Raw genomic sequence first — 23,853 nt, 5'->3', positions numbered from 1 at the left:
TTTTCTTTCTGGGCGATTCTGTTTTCGGCAGCTATTATCCGAGCTAAAAAGCGCTAAGAAATGCCCCTCCATCTTAAAACCAACCAATATCCCACCTTTGCGCTGCGAGATAGTTTCGATCCTACTTGTAGTTCCTATTCCGAAATTTACCTATAACTAGTCGCATAGAAATATTAAAACTTTCCCATTTTCAATTCAACATGGTATCATCATCAGAACCTCTTCGCGTGGGCTACGTCCCTGGTAAATTAAACCAATCATTTCCATTTTCAGCGCATCAATGACATTAACTTTTATTTTGCTACAGAGCACTTCTCAACACCGCTTCACCTTGCACAAATCCATTCATATTATCAAGATCTCAATGTGACTTTCCACCCGTTCCCATCGGGGACCGGCCATATGATCCAATCCCTCAGATCTCACGACATCGACGTAGCGATCGGTCTAACGGAAGGTTGGATCGCAGGGATTAAGGGATCAATGAAAGCAGATTGGTACAAAGTTATCGGACAATATGTCGATTCACCACTCTGTTGGGCGATATCCGCCGGCGCATCCCGGGATACAACAGTAGAAGGTCTAAAGGACGGTGGAAAAGTCGGTGTCAGTCGAATTGGCAGCGGGAGTTACATAATGAGCTTTGTTCTTGCTAGACAAAAAGGCTGGATCCCGCCTACCGGACAAAAGGAACCGTTTGACTTTGTGGTTTTGGATAATTTTAAGAATTTGAGGGATGCGGTTAACGATGGGACGGCTGATGTCTTCATGTGGGAACATTTTACATCAAAGAAGTTTTATGATTCTGAAGAGATCAAGCGGATTGGAGAGATTTATACACCTTGGCCGTCTTGGTTAATTACCGCACACGACTCTCTGCTACAAGTCAACGATGCTAGGTTAAGCGCGTTTTTGGATGGAGTGAATAGAGGGATTGCGCATTTCAGGGAGAATGTGGAGGAAAGTACCAAGTGGATTACAAGTAATTTGGAGTACAGCGACGAAGATGCGAGGGAGTGGAGGAAGGGTGTGAAGTTTGTAGACGATGTGAGAAAGGTAGATTTAGGAATGGTGGAGAATGTGATTGAAATACTAAAAGAGGCAGGGGTGGTGGAGAAAGGGGAGACTGCAGATGGCGTGGTTGCGAATATCGAGTCTTGAAACTCCATGGGGTACCTAAATCTGTAGAGATAAATGCTAGCCTGTAGAGCACATTGGCTCTATTATGGTACTGTGGTATCAATTATGCCGCTACATAGAAGTAAACTAACGTCGAGGCCCACCGCCTCCGAACATCGATGCCATTTGTGACATCATCTTGTTCATATCCATGCCTCCGGCACCTCCGGCACCACCACCTAGTGCCCGCATCATAGATGCCATATCCATACCCCCCGGCCCCGCCCCACCGGCTCCCATAGCTTGCATCCTCTTTTGCATCGCAGCGAGTTGCTGAGGATTCGGTGCTCCTCTTCCCATGCCTCCTTGTTGCATTGCCTTCATGCCCCCCTTCATCTTCTTTGCCATCTGTGCCATCATCTTGTGCTGTGTTAAAACATCCTCTACTTCTCTGACCGATGTACCAGATCCACGCGCGATTCTCGTCATGCGTTCAGGTTGCTGCACAAACACCTTCCCGTCCGAATCCAGCTCTTTTGTTGTCATGCTGTCCATGATGTACATCATCCGCTTCAATTTCATGCTTCCTTCCTCGTCTCCAACATCGCCCATCAGGTTTGATAAACCGGGGATCATGCCTGCCATTTTTGAGAGCGGGCCCATTTTCATGATATTGTTTAATTGATCTCGGAGATCACGTACGGCTGTTTCAAGTTGATTAGTATAGTGCGATATTTGAAGAAAGGGGAAATGGAAGGCATACTGAATAGACCCTCAGCAATATGCTTCATTGTATCTTTTTGATCCAATTTTAACGACTGAACATGTTCTACCAAGCCTTGCATATCACCCATGCCTAGCAATTTCGAGATATACCTCTGGGGCTCGAACTTTTCCATGTCTAGTATATGCTCACCGGTACCAATGAATACAATCGGTGTTTTTGTTGCAGCGACGCTGTACTACGATTAGCATTGGTGATATTATTTTGGCAGCATCTGCAAGTACTCACGCAGATATAGCACCACCACCTGCGGCGTTACCATCCGTTTTTGTAATAACGATGGCTCCGAAATCTGCACTCTCTTTGAACGCCTTACTCTGTGCCTCTGCCTGCTGTCCAATACTCGCGTCCAGCACCATGATAGTTTGATCCGGTCTCACAGCCTCTTGTATCTGCACCATTTCCGCGAACAGTTCTGTTTCTTGGCGATGTCTTCCAGAAGTATCTACTATGATAATCTCGAATCGCTCTTTCTTGAACTTGTCCACACCAGCCTTCGCCACTTTTACAGGATCTGTCTCTGTGTACGATCCGTAATATGGTACTTTGGCCTTGGTTGCATTCTGTTTCAGCTGATCAAAGGCACCGGCTCTGAACGTATCGGCACACACTAAGCAAGCCTTAAACCCTCGTGCATTATACCATCTTGCCAGTTTTGTACATGTCGTCGTCTTTCCGGAACCTTGTAACCCCACAAACATGATAACATTCGTCTTTCCTTTCTTCGGCTTGTAAGGTTCCGAATGCGAGTCCACCAGTCTACATAATTCATCGAAGACCGCTTTTTGGATTATCCTCTTCTTGTTGACGCCCTGGCCGAGATCTTTGAAGTTTACGGTTTGTCGGATGGATTTACGTAGGTTGGCGACGAGTTTCACGTTGACATCAGCTTCGACGAGGGCGTTGCCAATCTCTTTGATCATGCTATCGAAAGCCTAAGTAACACGGTGAAGATTAAAGTTAGGATTGGCTTGGAAGGCATGATGTAATAAATTCGACAGAGTCCTAACCTTCTCATCGACTAGATTTGAGCGTGTGAGGTCCTGAACGGCGGAATTGATCCGCCGCCCTAAATCGGCGAGAACCATGGCGGGAGAGTTTCGTCTTCAGTATATGGGCTAAGCAGCAGAAGGATATGGAATCGAGGAGGTGGGTTGGCGGTCGTATGAATAAAAGAGCTGAGCTATGAGCCGGTAACGAGTGATCAAGATGAAGTTGTAGTGGCTCAGTAGTGGCAAGCTGTCGCAGACTGGATACTGTGCAGCAACCGTGGCGGGTTGTGTTGCGGTTGCGTTTGTCGAAATATTATTGCTACTTTGGGATCATCGCTGAACCAGGCAACGCAGAAAACCCAACATCGAGCAACAGTCACTCTTGAGTTAGTATGATATTCATTGGGGAGCACAGCCGGCTTCTTATCAAAAGACCAGATTTTAAGCCCATATAGACGGCAGGATCATATATTTATCTAAACAGCTAGGTTAGGATCAGACTCAAGCTCTGAAGTTAGAAATATTCGTGTGGATTCTATGAGGATGTTGCGCACTAGCCACATATGAGGCTCAACGGTGCTACCAGCCGAATTTAAGAAAAATCTCAACCTCAAAATCAACACAGCCACAACATCCTCATTGCGTAAAACCACATACGACCCACCGGCCACCATCATCCCGAAAATGCACAACTTATAGTCTGTCAAATACACCAACTAGTGAATAGAGCGAACATCAGTCTGCAGGCGGTCAATTGGCCGCAATTCCTTCACAATGGCATCCTCAATATCGATATGCCGCGCTTGCCTCACAAGGCCCTCTACACTCGTCGGCGGGGCCCCACGTCTCCTTCGACCGACCTCTGATATCCACCGGTTGCTCCCTGCAATATCGACCGTTCCATCATTGATAGCTACTTCTGCTTTTTCGACGACATCTTCCCTCCCAGCCGGTGGTGGCGCCGTCAACCGCGCCAAACTCAAGTCTTCGAAACTTAAGCAGGTCAAGAAGAAGAAGCCGAAAACCCATTTCAAAATCTGGAACCATGCCGAGCTTCCAAAATACGCGCTCACCGATGTCATGCGTTATATTCGCGCCTTTGAAGTCGGAAATGACGTGCGACAGGCGAAATATGATCTTGCAGTGAAGATATATACTCAGAAAAACGGACCCGCAGTCAAGAGTAGAATACAGCTGCCAAAGGCAGTAAATACGGATATCAGGATCTGTGTCTTTGCAGACGGAAAGAAGGCCGACGCTGCCAGAGAGGCGGGTGCAGTGGTCGTAGGAACAAAGGATGTCTGGGAGCAGGTAGGATTTACTGGTTCTAATTTATCTACCATGTGCTGATTATGATCCAACAACGAATTAGATCAAGGAAGGAGTAATCAACTTCGATCGTGTTATCTGCGCCAGTGATGTCTTCCAGGAATTTCAAAAAACCGGCTTGGGCCGTGTCTTGGGTCCCAGAGGTATGATGCCTTCACCTCGTACTGGTACAGTAGTCACCAACCCAGCGGCCATCATTTCCGCCATGATTGGTGCGTCTGATTACCGTGAACGTCAGGGTGTCGTTAGAATTGCGATCGGGCAGCTAGGGTTTTCACCTGACGAATTGAGAGATAATATCAAGGTGTTTATGGATCAATTGGCCAAGGATTTGGCCAGGATTGAAGACTTCGACAAGAGGATCAACGAAGTTGTTTTGAGTAGTACACACAGTCCTGCATTCAGCTTAAGCGGTGAGTTCAGGAATATTGGACGGGAAGAGGACCTTGAAATCACGCCAGAGGTAGTTGAAGGGGCAGCGGCTGCAGAAGAGGCGCCAGCGGCAGCAACTTTGTAGAGATGCCGTTTTGTATCATTACATGCTATATAGTGTCTATATTATCTTGGGTATCAGAGATTGTACATATTACAGAAAAATGGATCCGCTTCCATCAAATATCAGCTGAAGGTTCATAAAGCATAAAGGATGTTCACTTTCTCCCCTTTAATGACTTGACAGCGTCCCTTGCCTCTCCTACTTCGCTCCAGAGCTTTAGTATCTCTACTAATCGACCCTCGAGCTCCTTCCTCTCATCTTCGCCTTGCTCTTCGCCTTTCAGTTCCGCTCTGCATTCCTTCAATGCTCTCGAGAGATCATCTGAGAGCGTCTGCTTCGCTTGTCTCAGTCTTTTCCCTTGCGCCTTTACAAACGGATGAGTGGGGGGGACCTTCGAGAGCACATGTTTGAGGTACAAATATGACGTGACTAGCTTCTGCAGCCGTGGTAAGGAAGTAAGTGAGGAGTTTGAGGTTTCATCAAGATCTAAGGTTAGAATATGATCATCGGCTTCATGCTGGCCTTTTAATAGTAGAAGAGATTCGAGTTGTGAGAGACGGGAGTCAAAGGTTAATAGATTTCGAGCAAGAGCCTGTGGCGATGTTAGCTACAGTATTCGGCGCCAAGTATTCAATTTAGTCGGATTATTAGAAGTAGGAACCCGACCTTTTTTCTCGCGATCTCTTTCTTAACCACCATATCTTTCTCCATCTCATTTGAAACCTTCACAACCTTCTCTTTAACGCCCTCAATCTCCCTTGCAAAGCCCATTACTCCAAGCTTCAGGTCGTTAACTTTACCCTCACCACCCCTCAGGCTACTTCCCAAACCTACAAAGTCGGCATAATCGCGATTTACAAGCTCTACAAGCTCCCGTTCCAGATCTTTCGACCTTGTTCGTAGCTCAGCGCGAAGGTCTTCGAGTGTTTGGTGCCGGTGTAAGCTTGCAAGGTAGCTTGATGCAGAGAAATCAGTGGTTATGAAGGCAGATCGGGGAAGAGGCTGTGGGAACGGAAGGGATGAGAAGTCATCCTCAGGGTCGGAGTCGGATGTGGAGGTGGCGAGAAGAAGTGTGGGTTTGGAGCGCGCGGTCATGATGCTTTGGCTTGCAATTGACGGTGGGTGGGTGGGTTGAATGGGCAGAGTGGTGCAGGGCAGGTCCAGTCAGGGTGGCCTTAAGCAACACCAAAACCACAACAGCTGCGCCATGCATGGCAAGTAAGTATACTATGGCCGGTTGGGGCACCGTTCGCTTTTTCTTCTACATCGTGGTACTGGTAATTACTATTACTATTCAACATGATATATCTGCCAGTTACGAGCCGGCCTGCAAGATTTAACCGTACATAGGTGTGTTCGCAGGGTAAACAAGAGATATCGATATCATGCAAGATATCCGTCCTGTAACCGTATGGAGGTACGAGGTACGAGACAAGCGGCAACCGGACCTATCCCAAACCCGATCCTATAGTTCCGGCGTCCGATTTTATAGAATTCTAGAATGCTTCCAGGGCAGGGTATCACGTATAGATTTTTATCTATATACATACCAGTCAAATTTTATAAGTAAATAAAAAAACCATTTGAGGCCGCATATAATATAAATTAATACACAATTGGTATTTAAAATCAATGTTGTTCATACTTAAGTAAATATAGGTACCTATAATACTCACTTATTTAAACGTTAACACTGTCCTATTCGAAGACTTTCGACCAATTTAAATGTCTAATATATTTGATTTTATCTTTTAAATTTTCAGAAGCAATGTCACTTCGCTGACCGCGATCTTACCAAATCCCGATGCCGCCGGTGAGCATAAGTCCGACTCATGTCGTGGGCGCCGGCCCCCCGAGTCTATGTTAAGTGTTAAGCACCTTGTAAGGCAGCTGCGAGCTGGCGCTAGCTGGGTAGGCTAGTCGGCTGGGTGAAGCCCCGATAGGTCCACACCGCGAAGCAGAAATACCCGAGAAACATGTCAGTTCAGGCTTCGAAGTCGAGCTCTCTTTTCAGCCCCCAAACACCAAGCTTAGCAACTTATTTGCTAAAAGATATAGAAATAGGAAGGCCGAGGGAGTTATGCAGTGGTCTCGAGATTCAGCCTGTTTGCGCTTTCATTCGTTGGAGTTCATTGAATGGACAGGAGGTTTTTTCAGACGGTATGATATGATGATATGATATGATATGATATGGTCACTTGTCACCCTGAGCTCGCGCTCGGAAGAGTCCGACTAGCTAGGCTAATATAATACGAAGAACAACCTGGTTGTTATGACGTTGTGGCATTGTAAGGATGGTACGATGTAGTTTAAAACCGTCGTAGCTAAGTAAGGAAGTAAGTATCATTGGCGGTCCGGCAACTTCGGTTTGTTCCGCGTGCTACTTCTGTCAAGTCCAATGTCACTTGACCAGAAATTGAAACCTAGGTTGGCTCTAGTTAAGTATAGTATCCAATTAATCAAGATTGAATTACGGCGGAACCCAGCATAAATTTCGTCCGATCTTTAGTGAATTATAATATTAGCTTGACGGATGCATGTTAGGTTATCATGGCACGGTAAATTTATAGTGCCCGTTTGGATTCGCGCGACAGCAGCAATTGGCTTGATATAGTCGAACAGGCGGGCACCCAATGGAGTATAGAGAAGCGATTGAGGCACTCAAACATACTGGGCTACGTCGCATGCAGTTAAATTTATAAATTCAATGCTTCTAGAATACAAAAAAACAACTGAAAATGGAAAATCAAAGCCGGGGATCGAGACGCATGCAAGGGGACTGAACTAGCTAGAAAGATATATAGTGGTCTATTTGGTATTGAAGAGCAACAGGCTACGGAAAAAGCAGGACGAAATGCATCTGAAACAAGATTGGAAAACAGTGATGTCTATACTAAACCGGGGCCGCGACTATGGAAATATATTCCACCAGAATATGCAGCGAAGGGAATAAGGATAACGAATCCGAGGAAGAAAGAAAAAAAACCAAAGAAAACCCGAAACTACCTAAGAACTATGCGATTGCCAAATCTATCCTTGTTGTGAAAATGCCATACCGGAAAGAAAATGAGAGCCCGAAGAACACCTGATCATAATGGCCCGTAAAACGGAGGATATCTTGTCATGAACGAAGAAAAAATTTGCGGATTGATAACATTCGGGGTCCGGGATCCAGTAGGAATTCGTCGGGTGATGCGGCAGATATGCGTCCTTCGGCGGGCCATAACGTAACCTTCATATGGACAGCATAAATAGCCTCACTCTTCGAGATTTTTTGGTGGATCTGACCCCGTGGTAGCGGCAGTGGATCCAGCGGCTGCATCTACCTCATCTGGTCGTGCCCACCAACGACCACCCATTGGGTCGGCCGTACCAAACTCTGTAAGAAACCTGAGAAGTGAGCCGTAATTCTCTATTGTTGAGGGCCGAGATCTAGGGAAGCAAAAGTTTCTCTCGAAAGTTTTTGCCCCTCTTGGAATTCTTGAAGATGCATGCATTTTTATAACACTGTTGCTCGCAAATACAAGATCGCGTAACAAGGCAGTAAAGCATAAAAAAGGGACTTCATAACTTCAAAAATGACAAAAGGAAGTCGCAAAATATCAATCGAGACAAAACAACAAGATTGTCTGTTCTTGCTTATGCCCCCCCATGGCAGAACGGACTATGTGATAATAAGGAAACTAACCTTGAAACTCAAAATTCTTTGCATCCCCAACCCAGTTTCTCAACTTCTGCTTGACAAAATGGTCAAAATCCCATTCAGCATCCTCAAGGTATTGAGTGCCTTCCGTCCAAATGTAAGTTCCTGCCATAAAAGTCTCACCAGTCTCCCTTCCGGAGTGACTGATATCTAAGGCTCTCTCATCGGCCAAAAGTGAAACTTTGACCTGTCTTCTCTCATACTCATGACCCTCAAATGCGTCCAGGCGATCAATATCCATTTTGGAAAGACCCTCAACGACTGTACCACGGACGGAACTGCCAGTTTGGGCAACTACACCGGGGTAATCTACATTCTTGACGCGGTGGCGACAATGGTCGTGCAAAATTGCTGGACGGATACGCAAGCGGTCCCGCTGCCATGGATCCGGGTGCTGAGTACCATAGATAACCCGGCTAAGGATTGGGAAGGCCATGAGTGTTCCTACGATCTATTAATACAAATATTCCAAAATTTCATGCATATGAAGGAGAGTTCTAATATTTACCGTAGAAAAAGCAGGTAAAGGTTTCTTCTTCCATGTTAGTCATAGTTGTCGTTTCAATTGTGTTGTAACTTTATGTTGGAATGAGTTTGTAAATTTTATATCTCTACTTTGGAGTTTATATGGAGAGGTGGTGATAGTTATACAAAAGTCGCACTTATGGCTGTGAAGCTGGATGTATTATATATTGGTCTAGTGGTGGGTGGGTAGTGAGGATATGGGATCGATGGGAGGGAAAAAGGGAGCGAAAAGCTAGGAGCTTTATATTGCGGCCGTGGGTGATCGGAGTCTGGCAAAGGCAAGGCAAGCACCACCACAACCACAACCACCACCAGGGGATTTAACTTTGGACTTTTGACTCAGGGCAGTACGGTACTGTTCCTTCCGCTCATTTCGCGCCGCCCCCCGGGCCAGTACAGAAGCAAAGAAAGAAGGAGAAAAAAAAAGAAAGAGGGAAAGCTAACGTGAAGCTGGAACTTCTGGAAAAAAAGAAGTCGGAGCTTTACTTTTTCGATCGTTCGGGAAGAAAAGAAATTTGTGGGCCTATGATATCAATGGCTCCATGTCCGGGAGAATAAAATTGCTACTGACCATGGATGGCCTGGTCCACACCGCACTGGTCACGGCCATACACAGTATCTGTGATCCGGTGACCGGCCTTATCGTCGCAAGCTTCGATTTGATTCGGCTTCCTTGCATTGTCTGCTTAGCTCCGCCATTGTGCTTATCGGTCCACAACTTACTAAATAGCTAGGTTCCTCCAATTGGCCGACGGGTCTCTCGATATCATGCATACAAATGTGCATGCAGCCTACGTAAACCAGCATCGAAGAGACAGTATGGTTTCAGATGGACCCAACTGAAAGAACTGCTCCTGTCCAACGGTGTGATCCATGGGATCGCTTGCATCTGTCCAGAGAGATACCATATTCGGTCGTACGTTTCGAAAAGCTTGTGTCAGACAAGGCTAATCCATGTTTAGTCAACTTGTCCCTCGTAGACGATACGCTGGTAAAACACTGCCATCACATTAATCATCCATCGCATCGCATTCCTCGTTTTCGTCTTAGTATGGGTGTTCGACAGGTTAGTTGGTACTTGGCACCCAATCAAGCGTCAGGAACGTCACCGAGAGTCAGGAACAGGCCAGACCATGCACACGTTTTTACCCTTCCTGTGCTACTCCAATTTTTTTTGCATACTACTTCATGCGTGCACATGGTCATCATCCAGACTACCATCTGTGCTTATTCAATTCGAGAAATCCCCACATTTGGGATCCCTTTTTTTTTTGGGCGGGTTGTCCCTTTTGACACAGAACATCGGTTTTAAAATTTTTTAATAGTATAAAGACCCACTCGGACAAGCTATATTTTAGGGACAATCGGGGCTTTTGTTGCCACTCTAATCATCGGAACGCAGCCCTAAAACCGTTTATGATTACTCCGCCTAAGCGATCGTCCCAAACACCTGGCTTTATCTAATTTTTGGAGTATGATAGCGGTTGGGGTGGTATCGGTGTACAAACCAGGCGAGATTACGACGGGCGGGAGGAAAGCCATGGTACAGACGGGCGCGGGTTGACAAGATCGGAGAAATTACTGAATGGGAAAGTTTTCTGACGGCTGTAGCCTGACCGCTCATGACAGCTGTAATGCCACTCATTTCGCATTAAATTTTGCGTCAAAGAAAAAGCATGAGCTGGGTATCGCGTGCCAATTTTTGTGGATGCCAGCGATCTTGCTATATCAGAGCCCAACTATATGCCGCATCGAAGAGTTACTGGGGACCTAGAGCTTCAGCAGCTGCAGGCCTGAGTAAGACGGTAAACCGGCAGCAGAAGAAGATTATAGAAAGGGACAAATTGCATAAGCTCGAGCTCGTTTCGAGAAGGTTTCTAGGCTGTACAAGGCACCCTGGTAGCTTGTGCTCCGGAATGTTGAAATTTATTCATATGAATTCATCTTGACTAAGGACTGCTTGGCTTGGCTTCGATCGATGCTTATCTTAGAATTCATGAATAATCGCCCCAGCTCAGATGAGCCTGGGCTATGACACAAGTTGATCTCATGCAGGAAATGGGTATCAGCTAGACCAGAGGATATAATTACTCAGAACAATGAGAGGAAACGGCGGATGCTTAGTGGTTGCGGCTTCGCTCGGGAGAAGCTAAAGGATTTAGCTCGGGAAACTTCTCTGGAATGCGATGTCACCCAGTCGACAGCAAACCCAAACCACACGCGACCAAAAATAACCCGTGTAGAAATGCTGTCGGGTTTGAGATGCACAGAAGCATGGCTTAGGCTTAGGCTGACCCGCTCGTTCCGTTTTGGCAGAGAACCCGAAGCCGAGATGATACAGAGACAGGACAGATGAGCCGACGGGATCGGAAATGAATTTTTTTAGCATGCAATGGGATCTGATACCTCCTAGTTACTGTTACTGGACGACGATGCATTGATGTGAGAAACGGGTCAATGCAAGGATGAGAGATCCTGGAGGTTGATTTTGCTTGTGTGACCAGCCGCATGCGGCAGCCAGTGCGGCGTTGGCCCGATTTGGCAGGGGCCGAGGTTGCTGTGGAGACCCGCAACACCGCGGTTTGTTGTGGGTCGTGGGGTCTGTCACTCAGCTTCACACGTTGGTTACCAGCCCCGATTCGAGTATAGCGACGTCTTGTTGACTTCATTATCAACACCGGCCTCATCTCATCTTGTCTATATCTATCTATCTTTTATCGTCATCCCGGCTGGGTCCCTCTTTGGACTGCCTCCCTCCCTTACACAGTGCCTCCGCGGACAGACCATACCGTACCTTGCGCCGACACAGACGCTGATTACATTGATGCTTCGTTAATGCGACAACGACGACCACGAGGCAGAATCGGTTACGAATCATCATAATCAATATATCCTTCGATAAGAGGCATCAATTGACCTTTTCCATCCATTCCGAAAGAGAGTTATTTCCTGGATAGGCTTATCCTTGCGTTCGACCTTCTCGATCTTTACCTTTGTCCGTTTCGTTACGATCAAGTTGATTACATCAGCATCATCTTGATTAATTTTAGGTTTATGCTTCCGATATCGCTGCTGCAGGAAACCCAATCGACGATATAATGCCCGGGGTTCAGCCTCAAACGCTGCCGACACAGTTTCCGTGCTGGGTCAGAGCTGTCTATTCATGGGGTGGAGAGGTATGACGGAACTTTGCACCCATGCCCTGCTTACATCACTAATCATGCATCGCTAATCGTTTCCTATATGTATGCAGACAAAACGGGATCTAGGTTTCGTCGAGGGCGATCTCATCGAATGCCTCAATGCTGGTGACGGTGCATGGTGGATGGGAAGACTGAAGAGGGACCGCCGCCAAATTGGTCTCTTCCCGAGTAATTTCGTTGAGCTTGTCACAGATAATCGTCCTGTTACACCTGTCGCATCGCCTGTCAAGCAGCAGCCGCAATATGATTATTCAAACCAGAGACCAAGTTCACAGGCTTCCTATCATAGCAATGCCGATGCGTATGGGAATAGAGGTGCTTCTCCCAACCCATATCAGCAGCAGCAGCAACAGAGGGGAGCTTCTCCAAATCCCTATCAACAGCAAAGAGGAGCTTCTCCAAATCCCTATCAACAACAAATAGGAGCCTCTCCCAATCCATATCAACAGAATCGAGGCGCATCTCCCAACCCATATCAACAGAATCGAGGCGCATCTCCGAATCCGTATCAGCAAAATCGAGGTGCATCTCCGAATCCTTACCAACAAAATCGAGGTGCATCTCCGAATCCCTACCAGCAACATCAGAATAGAGCAGCCTCACCGAACCCATATGCCCAGAATCGTGCCGCTTCCCCGAATCCGTATGCTCGAAACCAGGTAGTCTCTCCGAACCCGTATGCGCAGAATCGTGGGGTGTCTCCAAATCCATACCAACAACATGGAGCGGTGTCACCAAGGAGTCATAATAATCAATTCAGGGCCGTCTCTCCTAGGCCGCTATCCGGTAGCCGTGCACTTTCTCCAAACCCATACCAACAAAACCACGGATATCAACAAGCCGCCCGTCCCGCAACTCCGAATACTCAAATGAACCAACATAGACCCGTGTCTCCCAATCCTCCCATATCCCGATCTGGGACTCCGAATCCTTACCAAAACCCCACGGGTCAAGGCCCGTCCCCTTCTCCGTTCCATATGCCACAGAGAGCAAAGTCTCCGGCCCAATTTGGGGCCGTGTCACCGTCACCAGGAAGGCCTGTCACACCTTCTGGTTACAACCAAGAGACCCCCCCACCACCTCCACCTGCTCACTCTAGCACTTATTACCAGAGGGCTGCCTCACCAGCCCCCTCTTTCCAGCAGATGAATGGAGCTAGATCTCCGATTCCGTCTAGAGGTCCAACCCCTCAACCTTCGCCTAATAGGCTGGCACACACACCGAGTCCGCTGCGAAGCGCCATGGACGATGTTATGTCGAGCTTAGAGGAAATGAGTGTAGTTGACAGTGGGAAGAAGTCCCCAATCCCGTTTAGCCCGGATGACTATGACAATCTAAGCGGATCTTCAGCCACTGCAATCAGATCTCATACTTCGCAGGGATTCCGGGGTGATACACGTAGAGGATTTGGAAGCTTTGATGGCATCGAAATCAGCGCCAACCCGCAGCGTAATCACGGCATATCAAACTTTGTAGAGCGAATGGAGGCCAGCCTTATAGATCAAGGTTCTTCATCGTACTACAGCTCAACTGATGAGACTTTCGATCAGATTAGGCAGCTCAAACAACAGCAAAATATGGGACGGCCCAACTCTGTGATGATGACTGCACGACCCGGGTCATCACAAAAATCAGACGTGAACATGAACGCAAATCCAAAGCGAAGATCCGTCTGGGATTTTGATAGGCAACCGAATCTGTCTCGACAAAGTACCCTGCAGTCAAATAGCTCGTCCGCGGTGTTCTCCACGACAAGTAACTCTACGGCCGCTACTAGCGCTAGCATCATGAGTGGGATGAGCGCTGGAGGATTTAGTGCGACAAGTGCAGGAAGCTTTATCAGACATAAACAGCGTGCAGCGATGGGGATACCAGAAAATGGACCACATCCGCTTTCCCATCAGCTTGCACCGCAACAACCAGGTCCATTTTCAGCATTATCGCCGATGGAGTCGCAAATGGTAACGAATAGCGGTATAGTTTTTCATTCCGCGAATGTGAACCCTCAATCCGTACCAAGGGCGCAGACATGGGGGAATAATATAAACTCTGGAAATGGGGGGCTTGGTGGGCTATCCACACTAAATGCAAACCCGATGAAAAAGAAAGGGGGATTCTTCAAGAAGATTCTAGCAACAGCCAAGGCGTCGACTGCTACTGCTAGATCGATGGCAGCTTCACCAACGCCTGAGTCTGACTCTGGATACGGAACTCTCGGGATGACTGGTATCGCCGGTGGAAATATCTCTATAGCATCTCAATCACAGGATTGGGTTCAGGTGCGTAGGGACGTAGCCCGTTCGAACACCATATCTCACAATGAGAGATTAGAGAGACAAGAAAAACAAGAGATGATGGATCAGTTTACCCTGAGGCCAATTGAGTTTATGGAAGAGGAGTGTGAAGGAGATGAAGCGTTGGACGGTGGCATTGTGGAACTTCCTGCTGATTTTACAGGTGTCAATATGACACAAGTTGATAAAGCGGCACGTTTCATCGGATCTCTCCCGTCGGGCACCACACCCGCGATATTAGCCAACTCTCATATATGTAGACCCCATAGGTCAGATGTACAAAGGTTGAGAGCAATGTTTACGTGGGTCGCAGAGAAATTGGCTTGGGAACGCCCAACGGGCCTAGGGCATGACTCTCCGGGTAATATTGACTACAACAAGGATTGCCGGCGTGTGATCCAAAGCCTCAAGGCGACAACAGAAGAAGTGACTATCATGTTCATGCAGATGTGTCACTCAGTTGGAATTGGCTGTGAAATCATCAGAGGATACCTCAAGGTTCCAGGTGAAACGGCAGAAACTGTTGATGCTGTTCCACGTGCGAACCACTTTTGGAATGCAATCGTTATTGACAACGAGTGGAGGATAATTGATGCTTCTCTCGCTAGCCCGACGCATCCAAAGAGAGGACTGTATAGCTCTGCACCAAACAACATGGCCGATTCTCACTACTTTTTGATGAGGCCGCTACACGCGTGTTTCACGCATATTCCGCTGACGCCACAACATCAGCACTTAGTCCCACCAATGCCGCATTCTGTCCTAATGGCCTTACCCTGTGCGAGCGCTGGGTTTTTCAGAAACGGAATACAACTGATCAATTTCGATACTTCACTTCTTCGGGTAGAAGATCTTGAAATTGTCCAGATAGACTTTCAGGTTCCTATAGACGTGGAGTGTATAGCAGAAGTGGAGGCGAAGGGATTCGCCATCGATGCAGATGGCGATGTCTTTGAAAGCGGAGATATTGTAAAAAAGGGGGCTTTGGCACAGGTTGCCTGGGAGGGCCCATTAGGCAATATTCAGAAGACGTATCGAGTAAAAGCGGTTCTACCTGGAGATGAAGGGCATGGGATCCTCAAGGTCTACGCAGGACCCAGGGGCCTGATGGTAAGTTTTTCATCCCAATTCGGAAATCGCAAGGTCTATTGTATTTGCTTACTAATGTTTCATTATTAGCATTCGATAAAGGACAATCCTCACCCAATGGCTTTCTCTTTACCGATTTTCCATACGGGATCTAATCCAACGTACAACTTCGTGACCCGTCATCCGACTCCTCATGCCCAAAGGCACGATTTGTATATCGTTCAACCGCAGAACCTGCGGTTGGCGTTCGAGAATACTTATGTATTCGCCATCCGACAGCACTCATCCACAGTGCTGACGCATTCAGAAATGACGACTTTTAAGGGGGCTAAACTGGCGATTCAAACGCCTACCGGAAAGATAATGAAGATCGGGCGGAGAGCCGATAGTTTGGGCAGCGAGCACGGTCAGATCTTTGAACAGTCGATCAAGGTTTCGGAGCGCGGACCTTGGAGGGGATTGATTCTAGCTGATAGAAGCGCTAGGTGGTGTGTTTTTGCAGAGTGGCATTGTGTGTGACCTGATGCCTAAGCGTATGATTATGACGGTCTTTGATTAGACGAGGCCTATGTTTTGATGCATGATGGGTGGCGTTTGGGTTTTTTGATACTTGATGCTAAGGGAGGTCTTCGATTCATCTGTACACATTTTATTTTTATATTGCGCATTCTCGATACCTAAGTCAGCGTTCTTGATTTTGTTTGGATACACCCTGTTTCAGCACGATTGAATCATTTTGCTCTCATCTTATTACCCCTGCTCCTTCCTTAACCATGCATTTGCAATTGATCTTCCTGCAATGTTGCGACAATAATGCGGGTATGGTTCTCGGACATGTTTCTGCATATATATACGAATCTTATGCCCGACTTAGGATGTTGTAATCATATTTCATATACTTCCGAGCACGTGCCGACTATACCATTGTGGCGGGAGCGATGACATGTACTCCAAGGTACTTTTATTTTAGATATATATTTTGTAATTGAAGAAGCTATTGCGTATTTTAGTATTATATACACATCCAAAACAATATCCCATCTCCCGGATGGACTTGTATATTCCATCACTATTAAGTTATGTTTTTAGGTGCCGCTACCGTTAATAAGAAAACAAAAGCCATAATTCACCGCCATTTTTTTGGTATATAAGGGAAGGCATAAAAAAAAAGGAAGCCTTTCCAGAAAAATAGCAAAATCCAGTTAAGTATACAGACCCCTCAATACTCCTCTTTTTATCTATCGTCATTCGTTTTCTACCCCGTAGCTTACAATCATGGGCCGCCATCTATGCTCCCTTTCCTCGAGTCATTATTCTGGAATGACTCGAGTGCTTCGAGATACTCTAATACTTGTTTAACACTAGAAACTTCAACTCCAAGTCCGCTAGTGTTTAGTTTCTTCACGACGGTTCCGAGGTCGGCATCCATAAAGCGTTTGTGGCGGGAAAGACCTGATCATCAGAGTTTAATAAAGGGACGGGGGGGATGATTTTCTTTGAAAGAAGCTTACTTAGATATGCATCACTGCATGGAATGTATGTCCCCCGGGGCTCGACGACGCCTACAGAAGGGGAATCCTTCATCTCTGTATCTAGGTCGTCATTACTTCTAGCGAGGGGGGATGAAGTTCCGGGATTCTTCCCGCAAGCGGTACCACCGCAGCATACAAAGCTCGGTTTATCGTCCGACCGCGGTGTGGAACTACCCTGCCTACTTGAGGGAAATGATTTTTTCTTCGTTGCCAACGTCCTGCAGAATAAAGTACTCATTGGATCAGTTTGGCATTGGGCGCAGCTGCCAGGCTCCCCTGTACATCCTGCCGGTTTTCCAGAAGAGGATGTCGGATCTGGGAGCGTTCTGCTGCTATTACTTAGTCGCATGAAGGCTTCTCTTGCGATGTTCTGTTGTCGGAGGCGTTCTGTTTCCCGCTCCATTGATTTCATCTCCGCGCATACGCAAGCCGTACCTTCGGAACAGAAGCCGCATGATTCGTCTGGGTGGTTGGAGAGGGTAGACAGTGGGGCAGGAGAAGTGGCTACTGATGGTGTGGTGGTGCTCTCTCTTGTATGGCTACTATCTCTAAGACTGACTGTGTTGTTGTTATTGTTCCGTCGACTGCTGCTAAACATATTTGTGAAATCGATTTCCATTTCGAGATGTTGAGATTCCCGACGGGATAATGGTACTGGTGAGAGGGTGGAGACTGTGTCGAGGTTGTTGCGGCATGAGGTACCCCCACAGCATTTTCGACCGAATGCTTCCTCGAAGCATGGGACGGCTTCGGATCGTGGGCTAGGTGCTGGACTAGCAATTTGGCTGACTGCACAGCCGGCGAATGCTTGGGCGAAACTTGGAGCCGTGGAGGTACTGCTGAAACTTCCATGGCTTGTATGAGTCGGAGTCGACAATCCGATCCGTTCGGCATCACGACGTTGTAGAGCCTCTATATCACGGCGAAGTTCTGCGACGGTCGCCCGGAGAACGTTATTTTCGACAGTAATTTTGGAGACTTGCTCCATAAGGACGCAGTCTTTAACATCATCTTTGGTTTTGATCTGTTCTTCGAGTTCTGTGAGACGGGCGGCGCGACGCTCACGGAAAGCTCTTTGGGCCGCTCGGTTTTGGGCTTTGCGTTTCTATAGACGTTGAATTAGAGCTCGGGATCGGTACATGTAAGGGATATAGAGAAGGGGCATACAGAGGGCGGGGTGTCAGTTGCTGGCTTCCGGCCGGGCTGGAATCGTAGATATGTTAGTACCGAGTCGGAAAAGGTATTCACTTAAGTGCGGGGAAGTTAAAGTACCTTCGGCCTGGGAGGGATGACCCAATCCTTCTGTGTCACTCCATTGGTACTAGTTGGTATGAACTGAGGCTGCGACTCTTCTGACATGGCCTTGGGCGCAATTGCAATGGTTGTCGGTCGAGGGGCTAAGGATTGAGTCGGGGTCGGAGTGCCCCCTGTGGAGGGAGATGGGGAGAGGACTACCCAAGGCTACCGTATTAGTACCTGTATATTTTCTGTATGGTCACGCGCATGCAATCTATTGCCGTATATGCATCAACGGAAATGACGTGGACATGATAATATATCTCTCTGTCAGACAGATACGTTGTGGCAAAAGATGCTGACGCTGACGGACCAGATAGATAGCAAAGCGGTATTTTCGAGCATGAAAATAATTCTCGGAAACAAGGGTGGAATTGTGCGTTGTCAGTGTTGGATTTTGTACCTTGACCCGAGGCTATGCCGCCCGCCATCTTCGCAGAGTCTGCATGCGCATTAAACCGCTGTTGCTAAAGGGCACTGGGGCCAGCTAATTCTTGTCTTCTGACAGGAAGAAAAGGTGGGTTCGATTTGGTGGGTATATTCGTCCCAGCTACATCCCCAGAATATCACATTCTTTAGTGTCTTTCATTCATCATATTGTCTATACCTGGGCTGGCTGATAAAAAAAAACATACCTGTTCGTTTGGGCGGGCTGCAGGCAGGCGGAAAATATCCTCGCAGTCTGATTTGTAGGGCGGGAATAAAGTGGGAATGGGTGGGAAAGAGAGGGAAGAAAGATCTAATCTCTGGGTTCTGATCAATCTGATAAAAACCTTTCTCTTGGCTTGCTTTTGGTGGTCTGATAAAGCCGGGGCTCATAGTTTGTGATTGGTCCGATACCGGGCATCCTGCTTCTGGAAGGACGCTTGCTGCCTTCGGTATCGCATCCTCTTTTTTTTTTTTCCTCTTTCTTGGTGGGCCTAGCTTGGCTGGCTAATATCCGCGTGCTTGATCTTAATTGTCGGTACATCGGCGCGGCAGCATCCGAAGTGCGAAAACCGACTCGGACAGTCCCAGGCCAGGCCTAACCATCAAAACAGCGATATCGATAGACTAGGGGCTATTATGCTAAATATATACAAGGAACGAACGGTGGTTGTAGTGAAATATTACAATCATTATAATGCATTAACAGGCCCATATCATATCATGCATGTATTTGTCTCCTCGCTTTCCCTTGTTCACCGTTCCCTTTTGTTGATCAAATACACCCTAATATCCACATCAATGCCCCGCCACCATTCCCACAAACGGTTGACATACACGATCTCCTCTGCGCCACACTCTGCGTTAGGTCCGTCATGGGGTATTGCTAACATTTGCTGTTGCCCATCCGGCGCCCTACTAGGTCGCCAGAGTTTCCAGCCGGAGGCCATCCCGGAGAATCCACATCGTTGGTTATCCCGACTTTTAATTGTTATATTTCTGAGTAAAACAACGTCCCCAGGTTTGGAGGTTTTTGGGAGCGCTTCTTGATACGGTCGAGTTAATATTATCGGTACTGGCTTGCCGTTACCACATGATGGATCAATCACCCATAACTTAAGCTCGAAGAATTTTGGCTTTTTTTCATACTGCGTGACTTCCCCTTCTCGAAGGTTGACGGCAAGGAGGTCCACCGTCTTCTCCCATTCGATTTTAAGTAGTTTTTGAACGGGGACAAATTCAGATAGCGGAGTAATGACACCACCCGAAACCCCGCAGGTGGCGTTGTATTCTCTGAATCTCCTGATAGCCTCAGGGTTTATATCTAACTTTGGCTTCAGAATTGGCTTTCTCGCCGAATCTTGGCCGCGTAGTTTCTTTGCCATTTTAACCATTTCTTCGATGGCTATTTTAGTATCAGAGGAGGGGGTTCGAAATTTATGGGGAACTGTATTGGGCCCGATAGCACCTGTATGATGCGTATCTTTTGGCGCTATCTGCGGTGTTAACCATGGGAGCGCTCTTTTCTTCCTGAGATGGCTTGAAGCGCTGCCCTCAATGCTGGTGGGCAGGTGAACTTTGCGATCTACTGGACTCTCTATGAGCTCGAAGCCATTATCTTCGAGGGTCGGCGTCCGAATATTGATTGGCTTCGTCTGCTTCGGCGTACTAGGTTGTGGTGGAGATGAGGATGATGATTCGGGGACGTATGGTTCCGGTGATAGGGATAGTCGAGTTATGTTTTGTGTGATAGGCGGTGGTAGGTGGCTTGAAGTTGAGTTCGTCGAGATTTGTGACTTTGAAGAAGTGATATTTTGCGAAGTAGATAACGTGGACCCCAGGATCGCGGAGTTTTTCCGCTGGCGCATCGAAGGAGGTAGGATCGCTAATTCAGTTCCAGCTGTTCTGTGTGAGATGTAAGAAATTGGACTAAGACTGGATATTAGGGATTCTCCCACTTTTGGCGGTCTATATCCCCCGGGTGGCTCATCATCATCGGATACAAACGGAGATTCTCGTTCTTCTATATCAGGTGAAGGTGTGGCTTGATGATATTTATACTCTATGATTCCAGTCAACAATTGTAACACAGGAATTCTCCCTTTATAAGGATAGCTCAAGGCTCACAAGGGAGCCAAAGTGACCGGGAAACTCACCCATATCGTCCTCGTCCCCGTGCCCATCCATATCCTCGCCCCCATCTTCATTTTCATCCTCATCCGTTCGCATTCTAACCAATTCTTCTTCATGTGGATACTCATCGTCCTCAACATAATCATCTTCATCGTTCTGCGCTGCAAGCGCCTCCTCGTAACGTTCTTGCGATCTTCTTCGCTTTTCTGCACCTTCGTACTTCTCTTCATACTCCTCTTCGTACTCCTCTTCGTACTCCTCCTCGTACTCCTCTTCCTCTTCTTCATCACCATCTTCCTCCTCGTCGCTTTCCTCCTCCTCTTCCTCCTCCTCTTCCTCCTGTTCCTCAGAGTCTTCATCACTGGAATCTAATATTTCGATGATTTCCGGGTGAGAGGTTTTGATGGCGGGTTGACTGGTCTTGATCCCAATATCTCTAGATTTCCCCACCTCAGGCTGTCGCGGACTTTCCGGATCAACAAGGGAGGATGCGTGCTCAACCACGGTAATTGTTTCCCGAGCTACTTCTACCGTCTTTTCAACAATATGGCCACCTCCTGGTTCTCGGGTTGATGTTGTTAGATTATCATTTTGTGAGTCGTCCTCTTGTTTTGTTTGCGCCGCTTTTTCCAAATTTCCGACAGCCGCCGAAGCCATCTCTAATACAGTAGCGGGTGCTCCCAACTCTTCATCTTCACTTTTGATTTGAGTATTCTCAGTTGAACCTGTAAAGCTTTGTGAAAGTCTGCTTGGGAAAAAAGAAACTGATCCCCTTTCTAATGCAGAACTAGGAAAGGGAGAAGGAAGCGGCAGCGCCGGGGAAGCCGTCGGCTTCAACACCGGGGTAAGAGGGTCAAGACGATCTGAGAATAGAGTATTAAGGCGTGGAACAGGGCGTTGTTGTTGTAAAGTTGGTGGAGGCATCTCATCAGTTATCGGACGAGAAGCTTGTGAAGCATCGAGTGTGAAGCTACTCATCGGTTGTGAGTCCAGCTCGAGTGGGCGCAAGGTCTCAGGCAATGGAGGCGTAAATGATCTCTCCGTTGTTGGTGGGGTAGCACTAAACTCTTGTGGCGGAAATGGGGGGGTTGTAGACCTTTCAACTAGGGTTTCAACTGGGGCGTGGTCTTTCGACCCGTCTTGTAGCGTTAGAGGGACCTGTGTCGAGAATGCCTGCTGACTTGTGAACGCGGTCAAAGAACGACTGAAAACCTCTTCTTCATCGAGCTGTTGTGGAGCTGCTGGGGGTTCAGGCTCCTGGCCAAATATGATTTTAAAAATCTCATCGTCCATATCTGCTGTTCGCCGCCTAGATTTCTGCTCTTCCGCGGTCTGGGGCGTCACAGGCTGCGTCGATGATCCAGACTCATCCTCGGCCTGCGAGTCGTCAGGTCGGACATATAGTTTAGAGCCTCGCGGTTTATCTCCTAGCGTTGATCTCTGGGACTGGCTCTCAACTGCTACGTTTCTAGAGTCATCCAGGCGAACGTAAAGTCTTGGTGTTGGTATTGACTCCCTCCCTGCAAAGCTCTCTCTGAAGCTGTTCTCGTCAAAAAAATGATCCTCAGTTCGCTTCACAACCTGAGGCTCTTCTGTTTTCTCTGCCGTATCCACGACCGAGTCTGATACATAACGAAAGCCCTTGTGGGGTTCGAACAGCCTTGGTCTTTTCCTTGTACGTTCCGCATCGATATCATCTTCCTCATCATCGCTTCCAAGTGAGAATAGGCGACGGCGCCCTTGCGCAAATATATTGAGTGGTGTCTGGGAGTCCCCTCCAGTGCTATCCCGGAACGAGGTAGACCATGATGTTGGCAGCTGGGAATGTTTTAGAGGTGTTCGGTCCTCAAATCCTGCGTCTTCATTTTGTTCCCGTTGGGATTCACTAATAATAGCCTCCGCAGCAGCTATCCTATCAAAGATACCGGACCTATGGGCTTGATCAAAAGTCTTATCAACCTCGATCTTCGGCGCCGCGGCAGAGGTGTCCTTAAAAACCTATCACACCTTATTAGAGGCAATATAAACTATTGGGATATGGATTTCCTCTTACTCTAACCCGGAGTCGCCTCTCCCACTTTAATTGCCAGGGCACATCCCTTTCTTCAGGGTCAGGTAGTTCTTCCCAGGTAGCTCCCTCTAATGATATCTTCACCACATTTCCAATGGCAAGTGTCTTGAGACTTTCGGCGGCATATCCATGAAACGAAACTTTCAGCTCTCCTCGATTCTCACGCTTTTTATAGTCCGGTTCCACTATAATCGCAGTAAGTTTAAGTGCGGAACTACTATAAGGCCATAGAGAGGCAACGGTTGCTGTTATTTCGCTTTTGGAGTTGACGGATGGTTCTAGCGAAGCGAGAGATATAGGATTAAGTTCGACGAGGCCTGGAATGACATCCATCCTGCATATGTTGTCACCGGAGGTCTATGGGACCTTTAACGGAGATAGTTGTTGTTGATGTTGTTTGCATGAATGATGGTTGCACGTTGTGTTTGGAAATATTCTAGTAGAGCTGGAGAGTGTGTAGAAGGCGCGTGGGTATCACAGGCTTGGGCAACGCGACTGCACGACATCATAACCTTCCCATGACAACAACCTGCCCCCAATCCAAGTCTGGATGAGAATTGCTAACCGCGCCTCAACGGGATTGTGTGAAGGCCTGCATCTCGACAATCAATCTTCAAAAGAATTACTAGGTAAGTTCCTTTAGAAACATTGGATAATCCTAATTTCCAGGTTAAGACGGTTTGACCATATCTAAATGTGATTGATATCGATATGACCATTAAACATACACATTTTAAACAGCGAAGCAAAGGTCTAACATAGTACTTATTGCTCTTTTTACAGGAACAAACATATATTTTGAAATACACCTCCATATTTTGAGTGAAGAAGCAATGTTCCAGATGAGGGAGCTATGCTTTC

At 47.3% G+C, this 23,853-nt stretch overlaps 7 protein-coding genes across 7 annotated transcripts; 3 read left to right on the top strand and 4 right to left on the bottom strand.

Moving 5' to 3' along the window:
* Positions 1-200: 200 nt before the first annotated feature.
* Positions 201-1,161, top strand: AOL_s00007g499 (uncharacterized protein; the record flags this gene model as incomplete). Its single annotated transcript, XM_011120400.1, has 2 exons — positions 201-243; positions 308-1,161. The coding sequence occupies 2 exons, from the start codon at positions 201-203 to the stop codon at positions 1,159-1,161; spliced, it is 897 nt and encodes a 298-aa protein (XP_011118702.1).
* Positions 1,162-1,266: 105 nt separating this feature from the next.
* Positions 1,267-2,991, bottom strand: AOL_s00007g498 (uncharacterized protein; the record flags this gene model as incomplete). Its single annotated transcript, XM_011120399.1, has 4 exons — positions 1,267-1,823; positions 1,883-2,076; positions 2,132-2,838; positions 2,914-2,991. The coding sequence occupies 4 exons, from the start codon at positions 2,989-2,991 to the stop codon at positions 1,267-1,269; spliced, it is 1,536 nt and encodes a 511-aa protein (XP_011118701.1).
* Positions 2,992-3,669: 678 nt separating this feature from the next.
* AOL_s00007g497 (uncharacterized protein) lies at positions 3,670-4,741 on the top strand (the record flags this gene model as incomplete). Its single annotated transcript, XM_011120398.1, has 2 exons — positions 3,670-4,206; positions 4,268-4,741. The coding sequence occupies 2 exons, from the start codon at positions 3,670-3,672 to the stop codon at positions 4,739-4,741; spliced, it is 1,011 nt and encodes a 336-aa protein (XP_011118700.1).
* A 133-nt stretch (positions 4,742-4,874) lies between these two features.
* On the bottom strand, positions 4,875-5,815 carry AOL_s00007g496 (uncharacterized protein; the record flags this gene model as incomplete). The annotated part of the gene is made up of 2 exons (XM_011120397.1): positions 4,875-5,312; positions 5,387-5,815. 2 exons carry the CDS (start codon positions 5,813-5,815, stop codon positions 4,875-4,877), a joined length of 867 nt encoding a protein of 288 aa, XP_011118699.1.
* A 2,588-nt stretch (positions 5,816-8,403) lies between these two features.
* AOL_s00007g495 (uncharacterized protein) lies at positions 8,404-8,974 on the bottom strand (the record flags this gene model as incomplete). The annotated part of the gene is made up of 2 exons (XM_011120396.1): positions 8,404-8,867; positions 8,932-8,974. 2 exons carry the CDS (start codon positions 8,972-8,974, stop codon positions 8,404-8,406), a joined length of 507 nt encoding a protein of 168 aa, XP_011118698.1.
* A 3,072-nt stretch (positions 8,975-12,046) lies between these two features.
* Positions 12,047-16,053, top strand: AOL_s00007g494 (uncharacterized protein; the record flags this gene model as incomplete). Its single annotated transcript, XM_011120395.1, has 3 exons — positions 12,047-12,124; positions 12,202-15,555; positions 15,625-16,053. The coding sequence occupies 3 exons, from the start codon at positions 12,047-12,049 to the stop codon at positions 16,051-16,053; spliced, it is 3,861 nt and encodes a 1,286-aa protein (XP_011118697.1).
* A 754-nt stretch (positions 16,054-16,807) lies between these two features.
* On the bottom strand, positions 16,808-23,325 carry AOL_s00007g493 (uncharacterized protein; the record flags this gene model as incomplete). Its single annotated transcript, XM_011120394.1, has 7 exons — positions 16,808-16,986; positions 17,046-18,171; positions 18,234-18,269; positions 18,339-18,517; positions 19,615-20,850; positions 20,945-22,919; positions 22,975-23,325. 7 exons carry the CDS (start codon positions 23,323-23,325, stop codon positions 16,808-16,810), a joined length of 5,082 nt encoding a protein of 1,693 aa, XP_011118696.1.
* Between the last annotated feature and the right edge of the window lie 528 nt (positions 23,326-23,853).

The sequence above is a fragment of the Orbilia oligospora genome (assembly GCF_000225545.1).
Source record: "Orbilia oligospora ATCC 24927 unplaced genomic scaffold scaffold00007, whole genome shotgun sequence".
Taxonomy (NCBI): Eukaryota; Fungi; Ascomycota; class Orbiliomycetes; order Orbiliales; family Orbiliaceae; genus Orbilia; species Orbilia oligospora.
This window is presented reverse-complemented; position numbering and strand designations above follow the sequence as displayed.